The 26,740-nt window shown below is 40.9% G+C and overlaps 1 protein-coding gene across 1 annotated transcript; it reads right to left on the bottom strand.

Annotated features, from left to right (window-relative positions):
* parvg (parvin, gamma) lies at positions 1-26,740 on the bottom strand. Its single transcript, XM_037683647.1, has 12 exons — positions 26,677-26,740; positions 24,814-24,878; positions 24,202-24,304; positions 23,902-24,045; positions 17,134-17,249; positions 16,960-17,015; positions 16,839-16,873; positions 16,673-16,734; positions 14,257-14,325; positions 14,028-14,129; positions 4,950-5,022; positions 1-74 (listed from the first exon to the last, which is right to left on the bottom strand). Exons 1-12 carry the CDS (start codon positions 26,738-26,740, stop codon positions 1-3), a joined length of 963 nt encoding a protein of 320 aa, XP_037539575.1.

Raw genomic sequence — 26,740 nt, forward strand, 5'->3', positions numbered from 1 at the left:
TCATTTTCCTTTGTGCTTCTTGAACAGGGCGTAAAGGACTTTCAAGGTAACAGCCACATCCTGAGAGACGATATCTGTCAAAAGATCCACAGGAGACATATTGCACAATTAGCAGTGTGACAGTGCTTTGTCAATGTTAGCTGCTTTCATAAAAAATCCAAACAGGTCAAAAGTTCAAGAGCACAAAGGAAACAAAAAAGCATTGGATGTAAACTTGATCAAGATGTCCTTGGGGAGGTGAGATCCCACCAGCTTCCAGTTGTGGGATGCATGAAGGCAATGAATGTGGCATAAAGATCAACTCCTCCACTTGCTAACCTAATTACTGCAGCCAGCATGTCCCTAAATGAGACCCTGAGTGCTGGATGTCCTTGCACCATCACAGTAATTATGCCCTTAATTAAAAAGACACTAAAAGTTGAAATCAAATTAACTCATTCCCTGGGCTTAGATGAATTATGCTGGCCTTTACATGATCAGTTATCATGCTGAGGATTTATTGCAGATTTATAGCATACTGCTGGTGGGCAATAATGTGGGAAAGTCTGAAAGGTTGTAGGAGGCTGCTGAAGCTCAGTGAGAAGCTCATCTTGTCAATAATAGATAGACAGAGAAAGGCTGATCCATTTCCTGTTGACTGATTTACACTATTAGATAAGTCTGTAACTGACCCAATCACTCACTTTCTTTTCACTTTTCTCTGCTTCTCTGAATGAAAGATGATTGTTGGACTGAGATGATTGTTTGCAGTGATACTTATTGAGACAAAATCATACTCATTTATAATCTGTAAATAATTCCATTTTACTCGGTGATGCAGTAGAGATTAAATTTAACTACTGCAACAATGCCCATTCCTCGCTTGACACACAAAAAGATGTGAAATTTCCCCAAGTCAAAATGACGTTGAATATCATTTAACACTATTGGCACTTGGGTGATTTAAAAAAAAAAATAATTGTATGTAAACACTGTTACGATATTTTTGGACTGGTTCTATGGTTTTGATCTGCTCAGAGACGGGATTATAATGAAATTATGACCCGGTTCTGACTGGGTTAAACTGGGCCAGCAACTCTAAAGAGAGTCTCCCTGGGATTCAATATCAGTCAAGGAATAGATTAACCTGCTTGCCACATCATGTAGAAGGCTTTTGAAGCACTGTTTCATATTTCCTAACACATCATAACCACATAAGATCCACATAAGATCCACTGAGATCACACTTAGTCACGCCCCCTCATACACTGGCAGGTTGAGCTCCCCTTCTGCAAAGGCGGAGTCTTAGGACCCTATAAATGAGTAATGACACGGGACATCGGGGCACTTCTTTCGGGTCTGTGAACACGTCACAGACGGGAGAGTCCAGCTCTGTAAATTGTAATCTTTTCCTGCCTTTTTTAATATAATTGATAAAATTTAATTGACGTTTCCTTGATTTATTGATTAGTATGAGTTGCCACTTCTGAGGGAGGTTCGAGCCTGGGGGAAAGGCATGGGCTGGAGGGGGTTTCCGGGTCCGGTGGTCCGCAGCCAGCTCCCGTCTTTAACAGTTGGTGCCATGACTCGGATTTGAACCGGGGTTGCTGTGGTAACAGTTGGTGCCGAAACCTGGTCTCCCGTCTTTAGGAGTGGTAGCTCATTTTTTATTGTTTAATGGTGACACAGCGGCAGGTGACCGAGTCTGAGCAGACTGAACAAGCCAGCTTTACCATCTCATGAGGTAAGCAGAAGACCTGTTAAATCGAATTTCTGCGTGTCCCTTAAGAACGGTCAGGCTGCTCTGGTTTCGGTTTTTGTGCACGCAGTTTTTGTGGACTAAAAGGCAGTAGAACATTATAGTATAATACGGGATTTTTTTAATTTTATTTATCGGACGTAAAAGTTTATGTACGGGATGTTTCTCGCCGGGATGCGCGTGGGAGCGGACCGGAAACGTTAGCAACTTGCTATCTGAAAGTGGTCCGAGAACGTTATAAACACGCGAAACGCTATTTTTTCCATGAAAATAAGAATCGTCCGGTTGATTTAAAAGCCCGTACATGAACGTTCGTTTGATTTTAGATTAAATTAAACAAACGGCATGACTGGAGGTTTAAAGCCCCGCGTGAAAATTATAATGTCATTTATGCTGACGGTAAAATCTTTACGGGAAGCGTGCGCAGTCTGAAATTGTTCCAGGTGTAGTTGCCCGTCACTGTTTACTAGAAACGCGTTAATACGTGAACGCCGGGGAAACGTTAAGAGGTGTGGGTCATTCTGACAGTTCGAAGAAATTCTACTGAGTTCTGGGTGCCTGTGGGGAGCTTTGCTAACTCTCTGAAAGAAGTTGTCAGCCCAGGGATCCTGTTTGGTGGTAGTCCCCTTTAGGTCTGCGGCTGGACACAGACTGGTCAAAGAGCACAGCGATAAACGACGTGTTGGTTATAGCAGTGCTTATTGAAATGGGAGGATCTTTAAAATATGCACCTAGATTAAATGATATGAGGTCTAGGAGAGACCAGGAGAGGTCCGGGAGAGACCAGCAGAGGTCCGGGAGAGACCTGGAGACGATTGTGTGAAGTTGTTAGAGTAGTAATAGGGTCAGGTTAGTTTGTAGAGTAGGCAGTTGAGGGACATTTAGAGGTTTTGTTTTAAAGGATAAGAGGTAAAATGTGTTGTATATGTCTACAGCCTTGAAAAGCTGATAAAATATAAGGAATGAGGTACATCTATGTGGGAGGTGTTCCTAAGTGTGTGTTCTTGAGCTAAAACTGACGCTAGTCAAAACAAAAATGTGTACGTGATGTGAAAGTGATATGAAAGAAGTGTGTCCATGGTGCGTGTCCTAGAATGAGTGATTGTCTAGTTATAAATGTCAATCTAACAAACTATGAAATATATTCTAAGTTGATCTTGGACTAAATTATGACTTTTGAACTAGTCTTGCTCATAGCTTTCTGCAGGTGGTGTGTTTGGTGGTACCAGGGGCCCCCACCAGACTGCCACACAGCTTAGCTAGAAACTAATAGCAACAGCTGCCTAGTACAAGGTCACTTAATAACAGCGAATAAATGAAGACTTATAAAACCTAAGGCTGAAGAAATCATCACATATCTAAAAATTGGTAAGTGACCTTTTTATATTAACATAAATTTATTTAAATAACTTTTGAAGACCAACAGGTACAGTTCAAACTGGGAGCCCAGACAGAAAGCAGAAATCTCTGCACTCAAGTTGATGTGAGTAGATGAACACACAAAGACCTTCTCTCTGAAGATAATGTGACAGGTCAGAGATGTTTTACATTTATCACAGTCTCATGTGTGTAGATTATCGTGTGGTGTTTGGAGTAGAGATTGACTGGAGCCTTGTGGCCTACATAAACAGGACAACTACCAGGGTCATCTGACCTTGTTTTTTCATTTTATTTTCTTGCAAGATTTTGAATTACTACAGGTTAAAGTAAATTAAAAGATGAGGGAACTCAAACACGTCTGTAAAATTAAACCAACCAGGGTAAAAGTATTTTCTTATCTGTAGAATGATAGAGTTTTGCAGGCCGCCATGACATGAACCATCATGATTTAAACTTGCATTATTAGCTTGGAGCATGTGCGTATAATTAATCTTCAATGGTACATTTTTATCTGTGTAAATACAAGATCATTTTTGTCTGTTTACTTGTGTTTCTGATTTTATGTTTATCTTCAATTTGAATTGTTTTGTTATTGACATACATGTGTAATGATCAGTGCTATGAAATTTCACCTGAGGTAAAATGCTGAGGTGTTTTTTATTTTTATTAAATAAAATTGCAGGGTCTGTTGGGGGTGATGACAACTCTCTCATCTGGACTCAGGAGGGGAGGAGAGTAGACAATAATATTTAAACATTTGAATTATTCATTAAAAGTTACATAAATAAATAACATGTATACTATTTAGGTTAAGCAACACTGGTTCATGTGAGGGTTGGTAATGGAACTGTGTAAGGTTGGGTTTTTAATTTCACGTAATAGAAGTATTAATCGTTTTATTCCTCTCACAGAACAAATGCATGCATGTTAGGTTTTGAGGCGCAGGGCCTCCTTAGCAAAGTTAGGCCTCCTTTGCTGGGGACGTCTGGTGACCTAAAAGGTATTTGCCTGGTTAAATAGAAGTCACGTTCAAACACACACATGTGCACACACCCACACACACACACACACAGTGCTTAATATTTTACAGAGATGGAAAGACATCATCTTTTCAGACAAACACTATATGTTAAAATGTACTCCAGTGAAGATTCACCTCAGAGTAATTGACAGATAAATGGATCCATCCTTAATTATGGACATTTTTAAATGGTAATACAAGCTGCCATTAACTATGGGATTTAACAGAATGTCTTAAAAGAGTCATGATGAGAGCTGGGATTATCTCACAGCAAGTGCCCTGCAGTTTTAAGATATAGTCTTAGTGTTAAATTAAAGAAATACAGATTAAAATTGGTAATTTTATGTTTTCAAAAGAGTAATTTTTCACTTCACCTGTGCCTGTACCTTTAAAAAATTACTGGTTAAACAAAGATTATGTTTGAGGATTATTTAATTGATGTGATTTGTAAATCTAAAACAACATTAACCCTTCACAGGTCTTTGGAGTGATGCTGAACTAAAATAACTACTGTGAATGTTTTTTAGAACTGTTAACTATAAATTGCTTCAGCAGGGATGGATGGCTGGCTGGAAATCTACAGTCTAGCGCTGTAAATTGTAATCTTTTTCTGCCTTTTTTAATATAATTGATAAAACTTAATTGGCGTTTCCTTGATTTATTGATTAGTATGAGTTGCCACTTCTGAGGGAGGTTCGAGCCTGGGGAAAAGACGTGGGCTAGAGGGGGTTTCCAGGTCCGGTGGTCCGCAGCCAGCTCCCATCTTTAACAACACATTTAAAAGGTTTTTTTTTTAGAAAATTGTCGTACCTTGTGGCTCAATATTGGGAAGCTGCAGATCCATATTATTCAGGAGGTCCAAGACTAAGGTCACATTATGAAGCTGAAAAAAATACAAAAGGGTGAAAAATGCAAATGATTTCCAAAGTAAAATAAGTTTGTAGGCTTTTGGCTGTAATTTGGTTAATGTCGACATCTTCATAGTAATGAAGGCCGCTTTTATGTTGAACACCCTTACTCTGTTCTCCAGCCTATATGACCTGTTATGTAGCAGGATTGCAATGTGTGAAAAATTACTGTGAATGCAATCATGACCCTGCTACATGCTTAGTACATAACATTTTTTATATATATATTTTATGTGTCCTTGAGACAGTAGGCGTTCTAGGGAAGGCAGCTGCCACTATAGAAAATATATATTTATCAATCTTTAGAACACACACACACCCCTCTAGAATTTCAAAAATATTTTTCCTGCCAGTTGGATTTGGAAACTTCACCAGTAGAGACATTTCAACAATCACAGCCATCAAAGTGGCTACTGGAAGGTTAGTGGTTCTATCCCTCAGGAGCAACAGGGATAGGTAAAGTTTATAAATGTCTTACCAGAGAAAAGTAACAATAGCTTTTGCCCTTTTCTGGAATTTCATAACTCACTTTTGCCACTAAGAGAAAAATCTCTGTATCCACCAACGCCCTGAGATATTCTCTTGCACTACCACCATGTTCCACATGCCCACCTAAATTGCATCATTGTGTAACTACAGTTTGGAAGATCATACAATGAGAGCACAATTCTACTGCCATGGGTACCATGTCTTTTAGGTTGTTTTCTTGACCTTATTATAATCACAGTTGTAGCTAACGCCACCATGTTCCATTTAGATATGGGAATGACATCAGACTCAACTTGTTCCAGTTGCAGTTCAGAAAACCAGTAGGATTTGCTCATTGTTGTGTTCAGTAACCAGACTAACACAAATTAGCTAAACGAGTGAATGACAACTGATGTCTCAGGATTCTGTATATTTTAACAAATGTCAGTCTTATCATAATGCAGTGTTTCATTGTGTAGGTATTTGCAAGTATTTTAAAACACTTTACATCTAAAGACATCTTGGCAGATGCACTGTCAGTTTTTAAAGTTTTAACTGGTCTAATAATGGCATAATAATAATAATGGCAGCACGGTGGCACAGTTGGTAGAGCTGCTGCCTCTCGGCGGGCAGGTTACGCTGGTTCAAATCCCAGTCTTTGTGCCTTTCTGGATGGAGTTTGCATGTTCTCTCCGTGCATGTGTGGATTTCCTCCCACAGACCAAAAACATGATTGGTAACTCTAAATTGTCTCTAGGTGTGAGTTAGAGAGTGAATGTTGTTTGTCTACTTTGTCTCTATGTGTCCCTGTGATGGACTGGAGACCTGTCCAGGGTGTCCCCCGCCTCTCACTCAGTGATGGCTGGACATGGGCACCAGTGACTCCCCCAACCCAAAAGGGAAGAAGTGGGTAAAAAGATAATGGATGGATGGATGGATAATGGAACTGGTCTAATCATGATGAACAAATTGTATTTTCATGAATAAAATGTGTTTCTATCAAGTTAAAATGTCCATGTTTTATATTGTTAATTGTAAAAAAAAAATAAAAAGAAGCCTGATTTCAAGCATAGATCAATGTTATTATATATATGGAGACTGTGGCTGAGTGGTTAGAGCAGTCGTCCTCCAATGCAAGAGTTGGGGGTTCAGTTCCACCAGCAGTCACATATGGAAGTGTCCCTGCGCAAGACACTGAACCCCTCATTTCGTCTGATGTGTGTCCCATCAGTGTATGAATGTAATAAAGCACTGATTATTCTTTGTATAGATCTAAGAGAGTGCTGTATGAATGGGTCAATGAGGACACAGATTGTAGTGTAAAGCACTTTTGAGTATATTGACAAGATAGAAAGGTTGCTACATAAGTACAGTCCATTCACCAAATACATTTTGAGAGAGAATATGTCTAACTGTCACACTGTTTCCAGTCAGTAAATTATGACCTGATCATATCAGAGATAAAAGAAGAAAAGCTTTCATTGGCTCATCCTGTTGCCTCAAGACAGTACTTAACAGACATCTATTTTATGATAGTGATGTCTTAATTAGCGTTATCATTTGGTTCATTAGAAAATGTTCAAGTTTTAGTTTTGGTTAGTTTGGATTAGGCAGTGAAACAAAGAAAAGTGGGACCATGGTTACTGAGAATTAAAATAAAGCAGTATCTCAATAATTATTATAAACAAAAGCATTTAGATGATTTGCAAACAAAAAAGCATTTTTTTTTCTATTGGCATGCATCTTCTTTTGTCTTTTCCCTCTTCAGGGGTCTCCACAGCGAGTCATCCTCCTCCATCTCACTCCATCCTCACTCCAACTACCTCCCATGTCCTCTCTAACTGCATCCATATATCTCCTCTTTGTCTTTTCCCTGGAAGCTGCATTTCTAACATCCTTCTACCAATATTCCCACTGTCCATCCTCTGGACATGTCCAAACTATCTCAGTCTCGCATCTCTAACTTTATCTCCCAGTTGTTCAATCTGTGCTGTACCTCTGATGATCTCATTCCTAAACATATCCATCCTTGCCACTCCTAAAGAGAACCTCAGCATCTTCATTTCTGCCACTTTGTTTTTTCTCCTGTCTTTTTGGCAATACCACTGTCTCCAGACCATACACCACTGTCTTGTAAACTTTTCCTTTTACCTTTGATGACACCCTTTTGTCACAAATCACTCCTGAAACTTTTCTCCATTCACTCCATCCTGCCTGGACTCACTTTATCACCTCTTTACCACACTCTCCATTTTCCATTTTCTTGGACAGTGGATCCCATGTCCTTGAAGTCCTGCACCTTTGTGATCTCTGCTCCTTGTAGCCTGTTCCACCTCCTCCCTCTCATTCACACATGTACTCTGTCTTACTACAGCTGACTTTCATTCCTCTTCTTTCAAGTGCATACCTCCACCTCTCCAAGTTCTCTTCCACCTGTTCCCTGTTCTCACCACAGATCACAGTGTCATCTGCAAACATCATAGTCAACAGGGATTCCTGCCTGACCTCATCTGTTAGTCAGTCCATCACCAGAGCAAAGAAGAAGGGGCTCAGAGCCGATCCTTGATGCAATCCCACCTCCACCTCAAAGCTATAGTCCCTCCTACTGTCACAGTTTACACTCTTTTTTTTTTCCTTTTCTCATCACTCTGTTCACTGTTTGACTTATTCTTCTCTGCTCTCCTAGGTTTTTCCTCTGCTGCTTCTGCCAGCCTCTTTACATGCCACACCTCTCTCTCTGATTGATGCTGATGGTTTCCACCTGTTTCTGGGTGTTTCCTGCTTTCTCCACTACATTACCAAATCAACTGCTTGCTTCCAGCCACAGTTATCCAGCGTGCTCTCTTTGTTCACAGCTCTTTAATCTTGATCCATGCCTGTTTCCCTCGACCACTCTTTTTGCCTGTCCCTTTTGTGCCTCAGCCTTCTGACCTTGTTGACGACCTACGCCTGTTTTTGGATTTTGCCTTTGCCTCTCCCTATTGGTACTATCTCCTCTTCTGATCCCATGTATGAACCCTGCTCATCCTCGACTACGCCTCTGGATTTCCCTTGGTCTCTGCAACTCTGTGTCTCTGCTGGAGCATCCCGTTACAATAAGAAAGGTTAGTGTTTCATCAGACCGTCTGTATTCAGATAACTACTCGTTATTCTGTCAAACACTAAACTTTCCCCTCTGTATCATTTTAGATACAGTTCCTGCCCCTGGACCTGAGACATCAGAAGCTATTTATTTACTCAATAAACATTTTAAAAACCTTTCTGAGTCTGTGTGTAGGATCCTCTGCCATCAGATCTCTGACAGATTGATCTGGCCAAACATGGATCCTGCACCGGGCTCAGAATGATGCTCTGGTGTGGAAGGTGCCATCGGTAAATTAGAGACCGGCATGAATGAGATCATGAACATGCTTAAGACTCTAACTCCTCACTCTAACCCTCAGGACTCAAATCATGCCGGCAGTCCTGCATGTGCTGGAACCACGAGTAACCCACTCGGAGAACCATGGTTGGCTCCACAAGAACTGTTTTCAGGGGCACTGGACCAGTGCTGCCTGTTCTTAACACAATGTGAGATTCATTTTCAGCTCCAGCCCTCATCCTTCCCCTCTGAACGTGCTAAGGTGGCGTATACCGTGTCCCTCCTGTCTGCAAAAGATAAGTCTTGGGGAACGTCAGAATGGCAAAGGGATTCAAGGTACTACTACTTGTTTCATGAGTTTTCTAAAGAGCTGTGCAGAGTTTTTGACCCCATCCTCCCAGAAAGAGAGGCTGCTCGTAGACTGTTTTCAGTGAAGCAGGGAAACAAAGAGTAACTGAGTACATTATAGATTTTCATACTACTGCTGCTGGTAGTAAATGGAATGAAGAGGCACTAACTGATGCTTTCTACCAAGAGCTTAATGAGGAGATCAAGGACAACCTGGCAAACAAGCGATACCCAGACTCACGGCAGGACCTAGAGGATTTGGCTACAAGGATAGATCTACGCTTGATGGAGAGATCCTGAGAACGAGCTGAGAGATCCAGCAGAGCCTCAAGACCCCTTGAGGAACCCAGAGAGGAACCCAGATGGCTTCCCCTGGGATTCCCCTCTCCATCACATCCACAAGAGACACCACCACGAGAGGAGCCCATGCACATTGGACGCAGCCGTCTTACTCCAGAGGAACGTGAGAGGAGACGTCGGAACCGGCTGTGTTTCTACTGTGGCCAGGACTCTCACAACGTCTCTAACTGTCCGTTAAAAGGGCAGACTCAGCAGAGAAGAGGACTCCTGCTGAGTCAGACCCAGAATCCAGTAATCTCCTCACCCTTCACATTTCCAGCTGAGCTGTCCGCTTCTGGTAAGACCTGCACCTCCATTAAAGTACTCATCGACTCAGGGGCCGACTCTGAGTTCATGGACCTTCAGTTTGCCCAAGAACGAGGAATAAAACTGTTTAAATCCCCTAAACCACTGTGGGCACTTTTCCCGTTTTAACTTTGCCCTCACCTATTGACCCGGTCACAAGAACACAAAACCTGATGCCCTCTCTCACATCATGGAGGAGGATTCTTGTTCCTCATCTCCTCCTGTCGGTGAGTTTATCCTTCCCAACTCTGTCTGCCTGGCTGTCACTCAACTGGAGCTGGACCTACGACAGGCCAACCAGTTGCACCCTCCTCCAACCGTCTGTCCCCCTGACCGATTATTTGTAGCCCCTGAGTTTGTCCAGGAGGTCCTCAAGTTTTGTCACAGCTCCCGCCTAGTTTGCCATCCTGGTTTCTCTAAAACTGTTTCTTTAGTTTGCGCACAGTTCTGGTGGCCCACTTTGAACCAGGACGTGCGCTCTTTTGTTTTATCCTGCCCTGCCTGTTCCCAAGCAAAGTCCTCACGTCCCCCCCCCCCCTCTAGTCTCCTCCGTCCACTTCCTATCCCGTCACGCCCATGGTCCCACATCAGTCTAGATTTCATCACTGGTCTTCCTCCCTCTGCCGGCAACACCGTCATCCTGACGGTTGTTGACCGTTTTTCCAAGATGGTTCACCTGGTCCCTCTTCCCAAGCTTCTCTCAGCGAAGACCCTGGTTGGGATCATGTCATGTGAGGTCTTTCACTTGCACGGTCTGCCCACAGATATTGTTTCAGACAGAGGACCTCAGTTTGTCTCCAAGTTCTGGAGAGAATTTTGCGACCTCCTGGGGGTTTCCATTAGCCTCTCCTCTGGCTTTCATCCCCAGACTGATGGCTAAATGGTTAGGGCAAACCAGGAGGTCGAGGCCAAGCTGAGGATCCTCTGTCAGAAAGATCCCAGCCAGTGGTCCCCCAACCTCTCCTGGGTCGAACACATCCTCAACACTGTCCCATCCTCTGCTACCGGTCTGTCCCCTTTTTACACGGTTTTTAGTTTTCAGCCCCCTTTAATCACCACCCAGGAACGTGAAGCTCAAGTGCCCTCTGCTCACCAGTCAGCCTTACGCTGCCAATGCATATGGCAGAGAGCCAGACGAGCCCTCCTGGAGACCTCCGCAGCCTACGTTAAAGGGGCTAACCGGCGGAGGTCTCAACAACCCACTTATCAGGAGGGCCAGAAGGTATGACTCTCCACCAAAGACCTCCCATTAAAAGTAGAATCACGCAAACTTGCTCCCCATTTTATTGGCCCTTCCCCCATGTCCAAAGTCATTAACCCAGTTTCTGTCTGTTTATCTCTACCTAAATCCATGAATATCCACCCATCATTTAACGTATTCAAAATCAAGCCCTTTTTGCCCTCCCGTTTTCACCCCGCCCCAGAAACCCCCCCACCCGCCCGGTTCATTGACAGGGCACCCGCCTACACTGTGCGCCGACTCCTCCGCTCCAGGATATGGGGCCGAGGAGTCTATTACCTGGTAGACTGGGAGGGATGCGGCCCAGAAGAACGTTCTTGGGTCCCCTCCCGTCACATCATCGACAAGTCCCTCATCAGGGACTTCCATCGCCTTCACCCGGACCAACCTCGGGGCACATCAGGTGCCACGCCTTAAGGGGGGATCTGTCACAGTTTACACTCTGCATTTTCCTTTTCTCATCACTCTGTTCACTGTTTGACTTTTTCTTCTCTGCTCTACTAGGTTTTTCCTCTGCTGCTTCTGCCAGCCTCGTTACATGCCACACCTCTCTCTCTGATTGCTGCTGATGGTTTCCACCTGTTTCTGGGTGTATATGTACTTCCTGCTTTCTCTACTACATTGCCAGATCAACTGCTTGCTTCCAGCCACAGATATCCAGCGTACTCTCTTTGTTCACAGCTCTTTAATCTTGATCCATGCCTGTTTCCCTCGACCACTCTTTTTGCCTGTCCCTTTTGTGCCTCAGCCTTCTGACCTTGTTGACGACCTACACCTGTTTTTGGATTTCGCCTTTGCCTCTCCCTATCGGTACTGTCTCCTCTTCTGATCCCGTGTATGAACCCTGCTCATCCTCGACTACGCCTCTGGATTTCCCTTGGTCTCTGCAGCTCTGTGTGTGTCTGGAGCGTCCCGTTACAACAAGAAAGGTTAGTGTTTCATCAGACTGTCTGTATTCAGATAACTACTCATTATTCTGTCAAACACTAAACTTTCCCCTCTGTATCATTTTAGATACAGTTCCTGCCCCTGGACCTGAGACATCATAAGCTGTTTATTTACTCAATAAACATTTTAAAAACCTTTCTGAGTCTGTGTGTAGGATCCTCTGCCATCAGATCTCTGACACCTACAGCACATCTCACCACTGTCCTGCTGTTCTCATGCATGTCCTGGACCAGTCTAAGGTTGTTTTCACACCTGATAGTCTGGGACAACAGGGCTGGTGTGAATGCACCCTAACATACAAAATTCAATTCAATTCAAAAATACTTTATTAATCCCAGAGGGAAATTATTTGTTGTTGTAACTCGTTATCCTCATTTCATTAAGAGATGTTATAGATGCTGATGGCTGTAGACAGGAAGGATCTCTTGTAAAGGTCCGTCCCACAGTGGATCCTAAGAAACTGGCTGCAGATGTCGTCCGATCCGTCCACCCAGTCTCTGCTGGCTTCTCGGTTCCCCCGGGCTGTAGGACTGCCCAAATGCTGGGCAGAACTCCTCCCAGAGTGATGGCCACTCCTCCCAACAGTCTGCCGAGCTCCTCATCGCTGCAGACAGCCAGCTGTAGGTGCCGAAAGACTATCCTGTCCTTCCACTATCATGAGCCATGTTTCCTGCTAGTTCCAGGATCTCAATGGTCAGGCACTCGAGCACAGCTGGCAGGTAGATGAGAATCCGTCCACAGAACATCCTTTTCAACTCACTTGAGATTTGGGGCTGTAGCTGAGATATTATTTGAGCTTTTGAGATGTTAATCAGCTGCTGTTGGTTGTAGAAAACTGCCTTGTTGCCATGGTTACGCATCATAACAAATGTCCAAAACTAAAAAAGTTTCAGTAAAAATCCTTCCAGCTGCACAGCATCCAATACCAGAAGAAACAAGCATCCAAAAAAACTGTGATTTACATCCAGAACAAGATGAATTAAAGTTTCCAAAAGCAAAATTTCAAAATGAAAGAAAGAGAGCTGCTCTAACATGCAGCCACCTTGAGCGGCGCAATTCTAGAATACTTCTCTGCCACTCCAGATTTCCTCATGCAATACCACACCTCCTCCCTCGGCACCCTGTCATATGCTTTTTCTAAATCCACAAAGACACAAGGGAGTTCTTTCTGACCCTCTCTGTACTTCTCCATTAACATCTTCAAAGCAAAGATGGCATCTGTGGCGCTCTGTTTTGGCATGAAACCATACTGCTCCTCACAAATCATCACCTCTCCTCTAAGTCTAGCTTCCACAACTCTCTCCCAGATCTTCATTGTGTGACTCATCAACTTAATTCCCCTGTAGTTGCTACAACTCTGTACATCACCCTTGTTTTTAAAAATGAGCACTAGCACACTTCTTCTTCATTCCTTAGGCATTTTCACACTATCAAATTTGCCATTGACTATTTGAGTCAAAAATCTCACTGCTATCTCTCTAAGACATTTCCAAACCTCCACTGGTATGTCATCAGGTCCTACTGCCTTCCCCTTCATTCTTTTCAGAGCTTTCCAGACTTCACCCTCACTAATCTTTCCCACTTCCTGGTACACAGTTTCTATGACCTCTACCCTTCTTTCTCTTTCATTAGCTTCATTCAATAGTTCCTCAAAGTACCCCTTCTGTTTTCCCATCACACTATCCTCACTTGTTAGAACATTACTATTTATATCTTTAACAAGCCTAACCTGCTGCACATCCTTTCCAGCCTGATCCCTCTGGGCAAAAGGGTGTTATTTTGAAAAGGGTTTTATTTCAGATGCCCTTGCTGACATAACTCTCACCATTTACCCATGCTTGGGACGGGGACAAGGGATACACTGGCTTGTGCTCCCTTAGTGGCCAGTTTTCTCTTTTGGCTCACTGATTTTCAATAAAAGTAAACAAAAAAATCAATTAAAGCTGTTTAATTAGCAAGCTATTTATTACCATTTCTGTGTCATTGACAGGGGTCAGGTGGAATTCACAGAGTGGGATGAAGAAACCCTCCAACTGACCAATGAGTAGCAGCAGTATCACTCCATCAGAAAACTGAAAAGAAAAAAAATGAAAAAAATCAGAGGAATTTAAAATATGTGTATGAAGGGTGATAAAATCCCAGGAGAGGTAAATTATGCTATTTGATATTATTCAGTAATAAACAACAGTCCGTTTCTACCTGTTTGTCCATGTCAGCCACATGCAGACCCAGGGTCACCATATTCTGATTGACAAAATGTAAAATGGCCTGAAAATGTAACAATCAGGTTAGAAATTAAAAATGCAAGTTTGAGTTATTTGATCTAAATTTATTTATTTATTTATTTTAATTATTGTATTCAAACCCTGACATTGTAGTTGATATTATACAAATACTATTTAATGATAAAACTGAATATAATTTGAAAATTACACAATAACCCTGGATTACTAAGTCATCACCGTTCAGTCCTGAAGAGAACTTTTATCCTTGTTGGCAAGTTTAAAGTAAGTACACACAGAAGTTGTCAAAAACTGCTGTCAAACTGGATGCTGCAGGAAAAGTCTGTTTTTTCTCCAGGGACACAGAAATTTTTATCTGAAATTTTCTTTACAGCAGCAAAACCTGCCAATCCTTATTGTCATTCCTAGCACATTTCTTTCAAGTAAGAAAAATTGTTGGTTTAATTTTTAAAACAGTTTAGCCTTTTTTAAACTTTTTGGATGGAAAAAAACTTGGATTTACTGTTAGATGTGTTGCATCAAAAGCAGTGTGCCGAAATATAAAAAAGGAAAGTGATTTTGAAAACTCTTTTAACAGAAATGAATTGAAAACATTTAAATAACTGTGCGAGAGAATCATGAAAAGCAATGCTCTTGCTCATTTTATACATATTTATGAGCTAAAGCCTCCAGCTTAACATTCATGTGGGGTGCCAGTGAAGAAGAGTACCTGGCTGTGTAATGTTTAAACACAGCTTCATGTCTCAGCTTTTATAAATGACAAGTAGAGCATCTTGTTTTGAAGACATAAAAATACACATTAGAATACACTGTCAGGGTCTCAAAAATGTATAAATCCAACAAGATAAACTCAATGCAACTAAAGTTGGCACACCCATGATCACTGACCCACAGACGGCACACACTGGAAGAACTGTTTAGGTTAAACTGATCGAAAGATAAAATGGCTGTGAAACGTCAAGTTATTTGTTGTTGAGTTGTTCTTGTGATTATTATTATGATTCCAATTTAAGAAAAATATAGAAGAGAGACCAATTCATACTTTAGCTCAGACAGATTCTAACATGTTTAATGTCAGTTTATCCAGGACCACCACATGATATTAAAAAAAAATGTTGAAACCTGGGGCTTCATGAACGCCAAGGGAATTGGGGAAATAAAAATTTGTGGTTGTGCCATGACTTCCTGTGAATGCATCAAAACTGGCCCAACAAGATGCCTCACTGTCTCTAGAGGTTTGGCTGTAGAGGAATATTCCAGCATGAGAACAATCCCATGCGTAATGTCAGAATTATGTGAGTTTCTCATGAGGAAAACAAACTAAAGAACAAGAAATATGTCATTTGTGTAATCCGAGACAAATTCAGCAAAATACTATTGAAGCGTTCCACTCAATTAAAGATGCTGACTCCTCAGATAAATAATGTTATTAACTTATTTTTTATGTATGTGAATGTTTCTGTTCAGTGTCCTGAGATGGCATCTTGTGTGACTTAGCACTATATAAATAAACTGAATTAAATTGATTATGACGTTGCACTTTGATTTGGTTTAGTAAAATGTATCACAACAACCCCCTTCTTTAATAAACATTAAGGTTTTGGTCGAATGTATATCAATCGCAGCCTTGCATGCCAAAGTTTTAAACTAAAATCTTGCACAATTTATTAGTGCTCAGAATACGTGTTGGGGATGATTCTCAGCTAACCACACAAAAATATAACTCAAAATGTGTGAAATAGCCTGAGTAATTGCCAATTTTGTGATTTCTAAAATTGATTAGCTGTGGCAGCCATCTTGAACCAAGTTGTTTTCAAAAGTTAACGTTGAGTTGAGTTTCTAATAACTGCGTTCTGCAGTTTTGTGAAATTTTGACCATTGTTTAATTGTAAATTTTGCTAAGAAACAGGCAAATGAACACACACACGCACATGAAGGAAATAACATGATCCATAATCTTTCGAGGTGGTGGGCCATAAAAACAAAAACACAGTTGTCTCTAATTTCATAGCACAAAATTTTCTGTAAAAAACGGGATATTTTTCATGTCTGTTATTTAAATCTACTTACTCATGCAAAACAATTCTCAAGTTATAGATCTAGTTCTGATTTTCTGCTCTTTGGCCTTTTTTACTTCTGTTTGGAACAAAATACCTGCAGTATGCTTTAGTTCAACCAGGAAACAATGCAATTATGAAATTTATATAATTTCTCTGGTCTAATTTGTATTGGTTCCTGAATTGTAAACTAAAGCTCCAGCACACCACAGCTGGTTTACCAGGCTGTGCATTAACTCTACAAATCTTCTCTCTCTAGAGATGAGAGCATCGACACTTAAACAACCTCAGCATGCCCATCATTCTTTTCCACACCTTCTTCACTGTGTTGACCTTGTTGGCCTCAAGCTTCAGCAGTTGCTCAATTGGATCTTCCCCTAGGTGATGAGACAGCCAGAAAAATGTGTTAGTGTGCTCTAATCGTGTTTGGATGACATTCAGGATGTCAACTTCAGTTCAACTTCTGACCATTCTCACTCACATTCAGGACTGCTGGAGGAATTGGAGGCTCCACAGCTGCATATAAACATGCAGAGTGTGAGATGACAGTTTTTTATATAATCACAGAATCACACGAGAGCAAGAAAAAACAGTCTACACACCTGTCCTCTGTCAGGGCTTCCGTTTGCACGTCTGATTTAATTCCATTTTTGCTGACCTGGATAAAAATTAAAGTTAAACACTGATGTAAAATTTTGCACAAAATTTCACATGGCGTATCTGATGCAGATCTGACATGGGAAAAGGCCCTAGAGATTTTTCCAGCTCTGACTCACTTCCACAACCACAACTTCAACCTTCACATTTGGTGGCAGATTTAGTTCAGGCTGGAAAGATTTTGCCATAGCAACCAGCAGATGAATGGTAGCCAGGAGGTCTTTGTTGTGGATGACTGACAGACAAACAACAGAGCACAAAACAAAAATCAGCTTACATTGATGTGATCATTGTCACCACCACATGGTTTTAAAAGAAAGACACGCTGCAAGGATTGTAAAAACACAACAAATAATTAATTATTTAAGAGCTTAGCATTTCTTTAAGAAATGCGCGTGCACAACGCCTGCTGCCTTTCATGCTTAGAAAGGTTCAGAAGCTCAAACCTTGTTTATGATGTTATGCTGTGAGATCCTGCATGATCTCTCGCTTATGTATGTGTTAAGAATGACTCTCAGCAACTGACATCAAATTTCAGCTCAGTATCTGTAAAATGGCTGAGTTCATGTCATTTTTGTGTTAGCGAAGGTTGATTAGCTGTGGTAGCCATCTTGAATTAGGTTGGCCCTAAAATGTAATGAGCTGTAAGTGTATCATTATTTTTTTAAAGTTCCATTAAAATCTGTTCCGTGGCTCATGAGATATTTAGCTAACACAACAGACAAACGACCACACACACTTGCACATTCACTCAGACATGAGAAAAAATGTTGTCTTCAAAATTGGCAGAAAGTGATAATGATACATTAAACAATCTCTTTTGTGTTTTATATGCTTGTTAACCTCCTGAAGTTTCCATGTCTATGTGTGCATTTTGACTTATTTGAACTGAGTTGACTTCAGATGACTCATCTAGTGTCTGTACCCACTTCATCCTCTTCAGTGCCACAAGAAATTAAACCATGTCAGCCATCGTTGGGACAGAACCTCAGCCAGAACACAGCAAACACAGAGACAGACACACTCTCTCTCATACCTACGGTCATTTTAGAATAACCAATGTTATGTGCATGTCTCTGGAATAACTCTGACCTTTAGAATGAACGCGGTTTGGAGCATATGAGACCGCTGAGTATGCTATATGTTCAAGTTTTTAATAAGCTCGTCCCCAGTGTTGATATTCTTTACCCCCTTACTCATGACATCACTGTTCAAACTTTTAAATTTATAGTTCAGACCTTTTAAAAATGAGTTCTGTGGAAATGTTATTAAAAACAATATCTTACCTGTTATAGAGAAGCTTTTTCATTAACACAACATTAGGACAGAAAATTATATTTACACAGATAAGAGCAGGTACAGGCAGCTGTTGCACTTGCAGCAGGAATATCATACAATGTTGTGTTTCTGACAGAATAACTGGGAAATCCAAACTGACAACAGTGTAAAGATTTATAAAACAGCATAAACGCCTAATAAATGTTTGAGGTTGGAGTTAAAAGATGACAGCAATCCACTTTAGTCAGTTTATCACTTTTGCCTTGCTCAGACTAGTCTTGGTTATCAGTCCAAATGAAATTTTTTATTTCTCCTAAATGTGGTTGTTTAAAGAGCTAACCTTTTCAAACAATCTGAACTGCTCCTTTAGGCTAGTTCAAAGTGCAACATTTCCATAATATTCTGATTTAGGATGCAATTTTTTATTAATGCTTATACAGTATACTTTAAAAGTTATGCAGATTTCAAAAGTGGCTACACAGTAAAAATAATCAAGAAATTCAATATATATTTCATTTTTTCATTCATTTTTGGAGTAAGCTGTTGGGGAAATAATCAGTTTTGTTGTGTGTTTCCTTGACTGATCAATTCAATTCAATTCAAAAATACTTTATAAATCCAAGAGGGAAATTATATGTTGTGGTAACTCATCATCCTGGTTTCATTAATGAGTTGTTTTAGATGCTGATGGCTGTGGGCAGGAAGGATCTCTTGTACTGATCTGTCCTACAACGGATTTGAAGAAGCCTCTGACTGAAGACACTCTGTTGTTGTATGACAGTCTGATGAAGAGGGTGCTGAGATTTTATGAAGAATCCTTATTTGAACATCATCTCCAAAGGTTCTAGAGGAGTCCCCAGAACTGAGCCAGCCTTCTTTATGAGCTTGTTGATCTTTTTTAAGTCACTTGCTCTGGTGCTGCTACCCCAGCAGATGACGGGAGAAGAGATAGCACTTCTACAACAGACTTATAGAAGATATGCAGCATCTTGCTGCAAACATTGAAGGACTTCAGCTTCTTCAAGAAGTACAGTCTCCTCTGTCCCTTTTTGTAGATGGCTTCACTGTTGCATTTCCAGTCCAGTCTGTTGTCCAGGTGAACTCCAAGGTATTTATACTTCTCCACCACCTCCACTTCTTCTCCCATGATGGAAATAGGGTTGGACCTGTTCCTGATTCTCCTGAAATCTACAATCATCTCCTTTGTTTTGTTTACATTCAAGATGAGATGATTGTTTCCACACCATGCTACAAAGCGATCCACCAGTTCCCTGTACTCAACTTCTTGTCCATCTCTGATACACCCGACTACTGCAGAGTCATCAGAATATTTCTGCAGATGACAGGAGTCTGTTTTGTACTGGAAACCTGAGGTGTACAGAGTGAAAAGGAATGGTGAGAGTACAGTCCCCTGTGGTGCTCCTGAGCTACTGGCCACCTGGTTAGACACACAACCCTTCAGTCTCACAAACTGTGGTCTGTTTGTCAGGTAGTCTTTGATCCAGGCGATTGTTGAGGCCTCCACCTGAGTCTTCTTAAGTTTCTGACAAAGCAAATCAGGCTGGATTGTGTTAAATGCACTGGAGAAATCAAAGAACATGACTCTCACAGTGCTGTCTGCCTTTTCTAGATGACTGTGAGTTTGCTGAAGCAGGTGTATGATGGCATCTTCAACTCCAAGTCCATGCTGATAAGCAAACTGCAGTGGGTCCTGATATGTGCTTGTTTGTCTAGTCAGGTGGGTCAGCAGAAGTCTCTCTAGGACCTTCATGGTGTGGGATGTCAGGGCAACAGGTCTATAGTCATTGAGGACTGATGGGTGAGTTTTCTTTGGCACTGGAACAAGGCAGGATGTTTTCCACAACACTGGAACCTTCTCCTGGGTCAGGCTAAGGAAGCCTTCTGGATCAAAGATGAAATGTTTCAGCACACACACACACACACACACAAAAAAAAAAAGAAACTGTCCAGATGACCTGACTGAAAAATGTTGGATTGCATACCTGGATTATTGAGCATGGACTTTGTTGTTAATATAAATTTCAGTTGAAGAATTGTCAAAACAACAAATTAATAAGCTTCAAAATATATTTCAGGCAAGGATCATCCTGAACAAATCTACAATGAGATCATAAGAATAAACTCCAGAGCCATGAACTCTAAATCTTTTTGATTTAGAACAAAGCAGCACTTTTCTAAATCTTTTTGTTTATTATCAGCATATTGACTCGTACTGTTTATCAGTCCATATCAAGCTCAACATGAAGTTGTTTACATCATAGTTTTGTTATTTCCTGCAGCTTTCTTACATCAGGTGAAACATCAGGTGTTTTTTATTGAGGAGCAGTGAACCCATTTTCTATCTTATCTGTCTGTCTGTTGCCATTCCCAAATAATGTGTTAAAACAAAAAACAAACTCGGTTCCAGAAAACATATTAGTTGTTCGACAGTTTAAACGTTAGTGGTTTTGTTCCTGGCTTCCTGATTGTCACTGATTCGTTTCTCATCTGGAAATGTATTTGAATGAAAAATTGTGATTAAACAAATAAAATGTTAATATCTAAAAGGCCAATTAGTAAAGACTAATTGGCATTAGACAACACAAAAATGACTCTGATGATCAATTTTACTCATTTTGAGCTACAATCCAAACACGAGGCCATGGCCTCAGACACTCCATCTTCCCATGTCTGTTTGTCAATGTTTTACTCGGACGGGCTGTACTGAAATGTAATTTCATTGTGCTTCGGTCCAATGACAATAAAGCTGATTCTGATTCTGGTTTGGTAAAAGCTAAGAGTCACTCCCAATTCATACAACAAGCAGTAATAGATACTGTAGCTCAAGATATTTGGCTAAAACTTCCACCCTGGAGGTCTACTGACTAAATAGTTCAAGAATCACCAGAGGTATTTTAGTGAGATCTCAAGGTTTTGGAGTCAACACAATTCAAGATGTCAGCCACAGCTAATCCACCTTAGTGAACACCAAAATGGCCATAACCCAGTGAAATTTACATAATTTATTCAAAAGTGTGGTTGGTAGTAGCTAAGAATCATTAACAACCCGTTCTGTGCACTGATCATACAGGACTTCACAATATTGAGTGAAATTGTAACCCTTTTTTTTTTTTAGATTTGTCCAAAACAGCTCAAAATCTGTTATTTCTGAACACAAAATGGTTTTAATTAAAACTCTGGCTTCCCCTGAAATTGTTATTTGTTGCTTTTGATTTACAAGTTACAACGAGTTACAACAACATTTAATTTCCCTTTGGGATTGATAAAATATTTTTGAATTGAATTGAATTGGATTTTGGTTTAAAAGTGGACTTTCTGAACAGTCAACACTGTGGACAATAAATTAGTTTCAATTTAAACACCACTAAACTTAAGCATGGCATAGTTGCATATAAAAAAGCTTAAAAATGTAAAAAATATATATCTTCCATCCATTCATTATCTTTATCCGCTTCTTCCTTTTCAGATTGTGGGGTCGCTGGAGCCCATCCAGCAGTCACTGTGTGAGAGGCGGGGGATACCCTGGACATGTCTCCAGTCCATCACAGGGACACATAGAGACAAACAACCATTCACTCTCTCTAAAAAAAGTTAAGTCTGGTCCTCTAGACATTCACTTTCACTCACACCTAGAGACAATTCAGAGTTACCAATCAGCCTAACATGCATGTTTTTGTCTGTGGGAGGAAACTGGAGTACCTGGAGAAAACCCACACATGCACAAAGAGAACACGCAAACTCCACCCAGAAAGGTCCCCCAGCCAGGATTTGAACCAGTGACTTTCTCGCTGAGAAGCGACAGGTCTACCAACTGTGCCACCATGCTGCCTAATCTTATATGTTTTAAATGTAATTAAATTGTTAAAAACCACCAGGTCCTGACAAGATCAGCAGATTCCAAAAGCAATCAAGCATAATCGGATTTCATATTTAACTGTTCAGTTGCATTTTTATAGGAATGAACATGATCCTTCTTGGTTTTGTAAGGATGGTATCCCTCTGTCAGTCTCCCTGTGTCTGTACTCCCTAGTGTCTCTCAGGGTGCATTCACACTAGCCCTGTTTAGTCCGCTTTAATCAAACTCTAGCTCGTTTTCCTTGAAAGTCCGGCTCGTTTAGGGAGGTGTGAACACGCCATCGAACTCTGTCACGTAACAAAAAGGCGAACTCTGGCCCGGGCTAAAACCTAGGTCTCGGTCCGGTAGAAGCGAACTCCAGCGCGGTTCGAGTTCAGTGTGAATGTAAACAGACCGGACCCCGCTCCGCAGGGTAAACAAACACGCATTGCTCTTACCTTATATGGAGCTGTCAGCTGCCTTGTGTGAAAAACAATATTCTCCATGGTCTTCTGTCTCGGGGCAGCACGGTGGCGCAACTGGTAGAGCTGCTGCCTCTCAGCGAGCAGGTCCTTGGTTCAAACCCCAGTCCAGGGGCCTTTCTGGGTGGAGTTTGCATGTTCTCTCCGTGCATGCGTGGGTTTTCTCCGGGTACTCCGGTTTCCTCCCACAGACCAAAAACATGCATGTTAGGCTGATTGGTAACTCAAAATTGTCCCTAGGTGAGAGAGAGAGAGAGTGAATGGTTGTTTGTCTTGTTTGTCTCTATGTGGCCCTGTGATGGACTTGCGACCTGTCCATGGTGTACCCCGCCCCTCGCACAGTGATTGCTGGACATGGGCACCAGCGACCCCCGTGACCCAAAATGGAATAAACGGGTAAAGATAATGGATGGATGGATGGGTCTTCTGTCTCATCTTCTGCTCATGCTAAGTCCATTTTTGAAAAATGACAAAATATAACTCCTAAAACTGCTAAAACTTGATGCCACTTCGTTTTTATTTTTATTTACAGAAGAAGAAGAAGACGTGTCTTCAGAGGTTTTTGTGTTGTTTCTTTCAGTAGTTCTTGGTGCAGCGCCCCCACAGGCGAGCGGGTGAATAGGTTGGTTCAACAGGTTGACTCGACTGCACAGTGCAGTGTGAATGCAAACGCACCAGCTCAAATGTAAACAAAAGCTCATGAATAGTGGTCCCGAACCGAACCGAACCGAGTCTACCGGACTATCTAGTGTGAAAACGACTTCAGTAATTACCCCGATCAGCTCCACCCGCGTGTCCTCCAGGTGTTTGTAATTTGTCTCGTCTAGTCTGTGTGTATATAAGCCCTGGTCTGTGTCTCAGTCATTGTCGGTGCATCGTATGGTATCCTCCTGTATCCCTCGTGTTTCCTGACTAGTAAGTGTTTTCTGCCTCGTCAGCTGTTTATTTGTTATTATTAATGTGTTTTCTTATTTTACGTCCTGGCCTCTGCGTCCTGTCTGCACATGGGTTTGTTCTTGTTCAGCTCAGTCTGAAAACCCTGACAGGTTTAAGGTTTGTCCCATCAAACATGGTGCTGATGGATAATTCCATCAGCCCCCCCATATTTATCTCTCAGCTAAAATCTCTCACAGTTGGTATAATCTTGAGTGGTGGCCTGAAGTTAGCAGTAAAGCCTGTTATACTGTGATCTGCTGTGAGGCTGGTGCCAGAAGGGAACATTTGTTTGCTTGTTGCTTTGTTACTGGATCCCAGTCAGATGCATGACTCACGCTTGACGTTCCATTTGATGGGACTGCTGTCCTGCAGACCCAGCCTTTTATCCAGCTCCGCCAGGATCACTTCCAGCTTGCGGATCTGAGCAGTGCTGGTCAACGCTATTTCTTCCACAGGCAGATCCACACTGGCCAGCTGGGCTGCAAAACTCAGAAAATTATCAGTTATAAGAAATCACATTTCTAAAGTTGACTGTTTTATTCCATTGTTTGCTCTTTTATTCTAGTGATTGTAATTCTACAAAGTAATTTAAAGCATGGTTTGTTAATAGAATATCAAAGGGTGCATAATCTCACACAGTAGGTGATGAAGAACCAGTCCATCATACAGATCCTCCTCCAGACTCTGAACCACGATATGCTCTGGTGTCAAAGTCCTATTGATCCAATCAACCAAAGCCTCCCAGGACACAATTAACCACACAGTCAGAAAACATCAAACACTTTCTTCTTTTCACAAACACTTTTCTTTTACCGAGGTGGCACATTACAAACCAGCACGAAACCTGTATTTATTTATATATTTTGCACCAGAGTTAGGTGATAGTAAAATAAATGTAAATTCTGACTGAAACAAAGTGTCCAACATATACCTGCCGATATTTTACTTCCTCCTTTTCTTTAACAAAGATGCATCTTTAACAAAGATCAAAGTGTGATCTGGCAGACTCGTCATGGTGACACTACGACCTGTCTCCAATCAATTCTCTTAATTATGGTCATTAAAATTTCACTAATCCTTCCACTCTCTGCCTCATCAGATATTATTCATGTGCTTCAGTGCACACATACATGCAGGAATACATACACAAAATACATCACACAGATCTTAATTTATGGAACATGACATGTCATGAATGTTGAACAAAAGACTGAAATAAACACAAAGAAGTATGAATTATTTCCTACCTCCTTCAGCTGTTCGAGTTTGGGGTCCTTTAAAGATGTTGGCTGGATGAGTTTTTGTTTCTCTCCTGAGTGTAAAAGGAAACATAATGTGTTTGGAGGTTTTAACTACTACATGACATTACTTAATAGGATTTGTCTGTCTGTTATACTCCTATTACATTCTTATTTAGACAGATCTTTTGTCGTTGTTGACCATTTTTTTAAAAGCCCACCCATCAAATGATAACAGAATGTTTTTAGTATAGTATCAACCAGACATGTTGACAAAACAAAAATGGCAGAATTGGCTCTAATAATTAAACACATCAAAATTAATTGTTGCATGCATATCTACAACTTATTCACTTTTGGAGCCAACCTCATTCAAGATGGCCACCACAACAAAGCAAACAGACATTGAGCTAAAATTTTGTGTAGCTAAAAGTGATGCTAACTGGTTGCACAAGAACAGTGGTTAAACTTTGCCAATTATTATTGTAATTAACTGCATTTGTCTGTTAGTTAAATATCTCAGAAAGCACTGGACAGTTAAAAAAAAAAACCTTTCAGAAAGTTATTGAATGTTTATCAACTGATTAACTTTTGGAGTAAACTCAATTTAAGATTGTTGCCCCAACTAACCAACATTAGAAAACACGTGATTTTAACATAATCAGATTCAAAAATATTGAGATAAAATTCAGTTTGGTTTTAGCTGAGCATAGTCCTAAACACATACTTTAGTTGCAATACATTGTGTTGTCTTAAAATGTTGGCATGACAGGGCAGACGGTGGCGCAACTGGTAGAGCTGCTGCCTCTCAGCGAGCAGGTCCCTGGTTCAAATCCCGGTCCGGGGGCCTTTCTGGGTGGAGTTTGCATGTTCGTGGGTTTTCTCCAGGTACTCCAGTTTCCTCCCACAGACCAAAAACATGCATGTTAGAGTGATTGGTAACTCTAAATTGTCTCTAGGTGAGAGAGAGAGAGAGTGAATGGTTGTTTGTCTCTATGTGTCCATGTGATGGACTGGAGACCTGTCCAGGTTGTACCCCGCCCCTCGCACAGTGATTGCTGGACATGGGCACCGGTGACCCCAGTGACCAAAAATGGAAGAAGCAGATAAAAATATAATGGATGGATGGATGGATGTCGGCATGACAAACCCATGTTTGTCTGTTAGCAAAATAACTCATGAACCACTGTACTGCTTTTAGTGAAATTCTCAGAAAATGAGACAACTGATCCAATTTTGGAGTCATCCACTTTCAATATGGTCGTCACAACATTTGTACCATGTCCAACGGAACCATATCTATAAATTGGTCAAATTTACAGATACAGAGCTAGTTTTTAGTGTGGGACTAGACAACAGGATTTACAACACAAGCAATTTTAGCTAGTGCTTTGCTTCTTTTAGCTTTTAGCTATTGTTTTGCTTCTTTTAGCTTTTAGCTAGTGTTTTGCTTCTTTTAGCTTCTAGCTCGTGTTTTCCTTATTTCAACTTTTAGCTAGTGTTTTGCTTCTTTTAGCTTGCATCTAGTGTTTTGCTTCTTTCAACTTTTAGCTAGTGTTTTTTTTTTCTTTCAGCTTGAAAAACTTGGTTTCATCTTCAGCAAATTTTGGCAAAGTCCTTCAGCACCAAGTATTCATTCTGTATTTATTTATTTTATTTTATTTTTTACAAAAATGAAAGTTCTCTAGATAAAGATTACATTAGACTAAACAAATTTCTTCTATAAGTGATATGGTTGACACAATTCATCTTCTACATCTTCTATATTTCTAGGTCTCAGTTCTGAGAAACAACTGCAAAATGATTTGTTGTAATGTGGTTCGAGAGAACTTTACTGAAACTCTGATATTAACCACTTTAAAGCACACCTACCTTGAAATAATTCAATATCCACAGGATCAGCCTCTTGAAGATGGTCAAAAATGACTGCCTCCAT

This window comes from Nematolebias whitei, chromosome 10 (assembly GCF_014905685.2).
Source record: "Nematolebias whitei isolate Nwh7 chromosome 10, NemWhi1, whole genome shotgun sequence".
Taxonomy (NCBI): Eukaryota; Metazoa; Chordata; class Actinopteri; order Cyprinodontiformes; family Rivulidae; genus Nematolebias; species Nematolebias whitei.

Bases quoted from the DNA above. Each gene is read 5' to 3' on its own strand.
- parvg (XM_037683647.1), bottom strand. From the start codon at position 26,740: ATGGAGGCAGTCATTTTTGACCATCTTCAAGAGGCTGATCCTGTGGAT. The intron at 24,879-26,676 runs GTAGGTGTGCTT...TTTTACACTCAG, and splicing joins GGATATTGAATTATTTCAAG to GAGAGAAACAAAAACTCATC. The intron at 24,046-24,201 runs GTGAGATTATGC...TGAGTTTTGCAG, and splicing joins GGTTCTTCATCACCTACTGT to CCCAGCTGGCCAGTGTGGAT.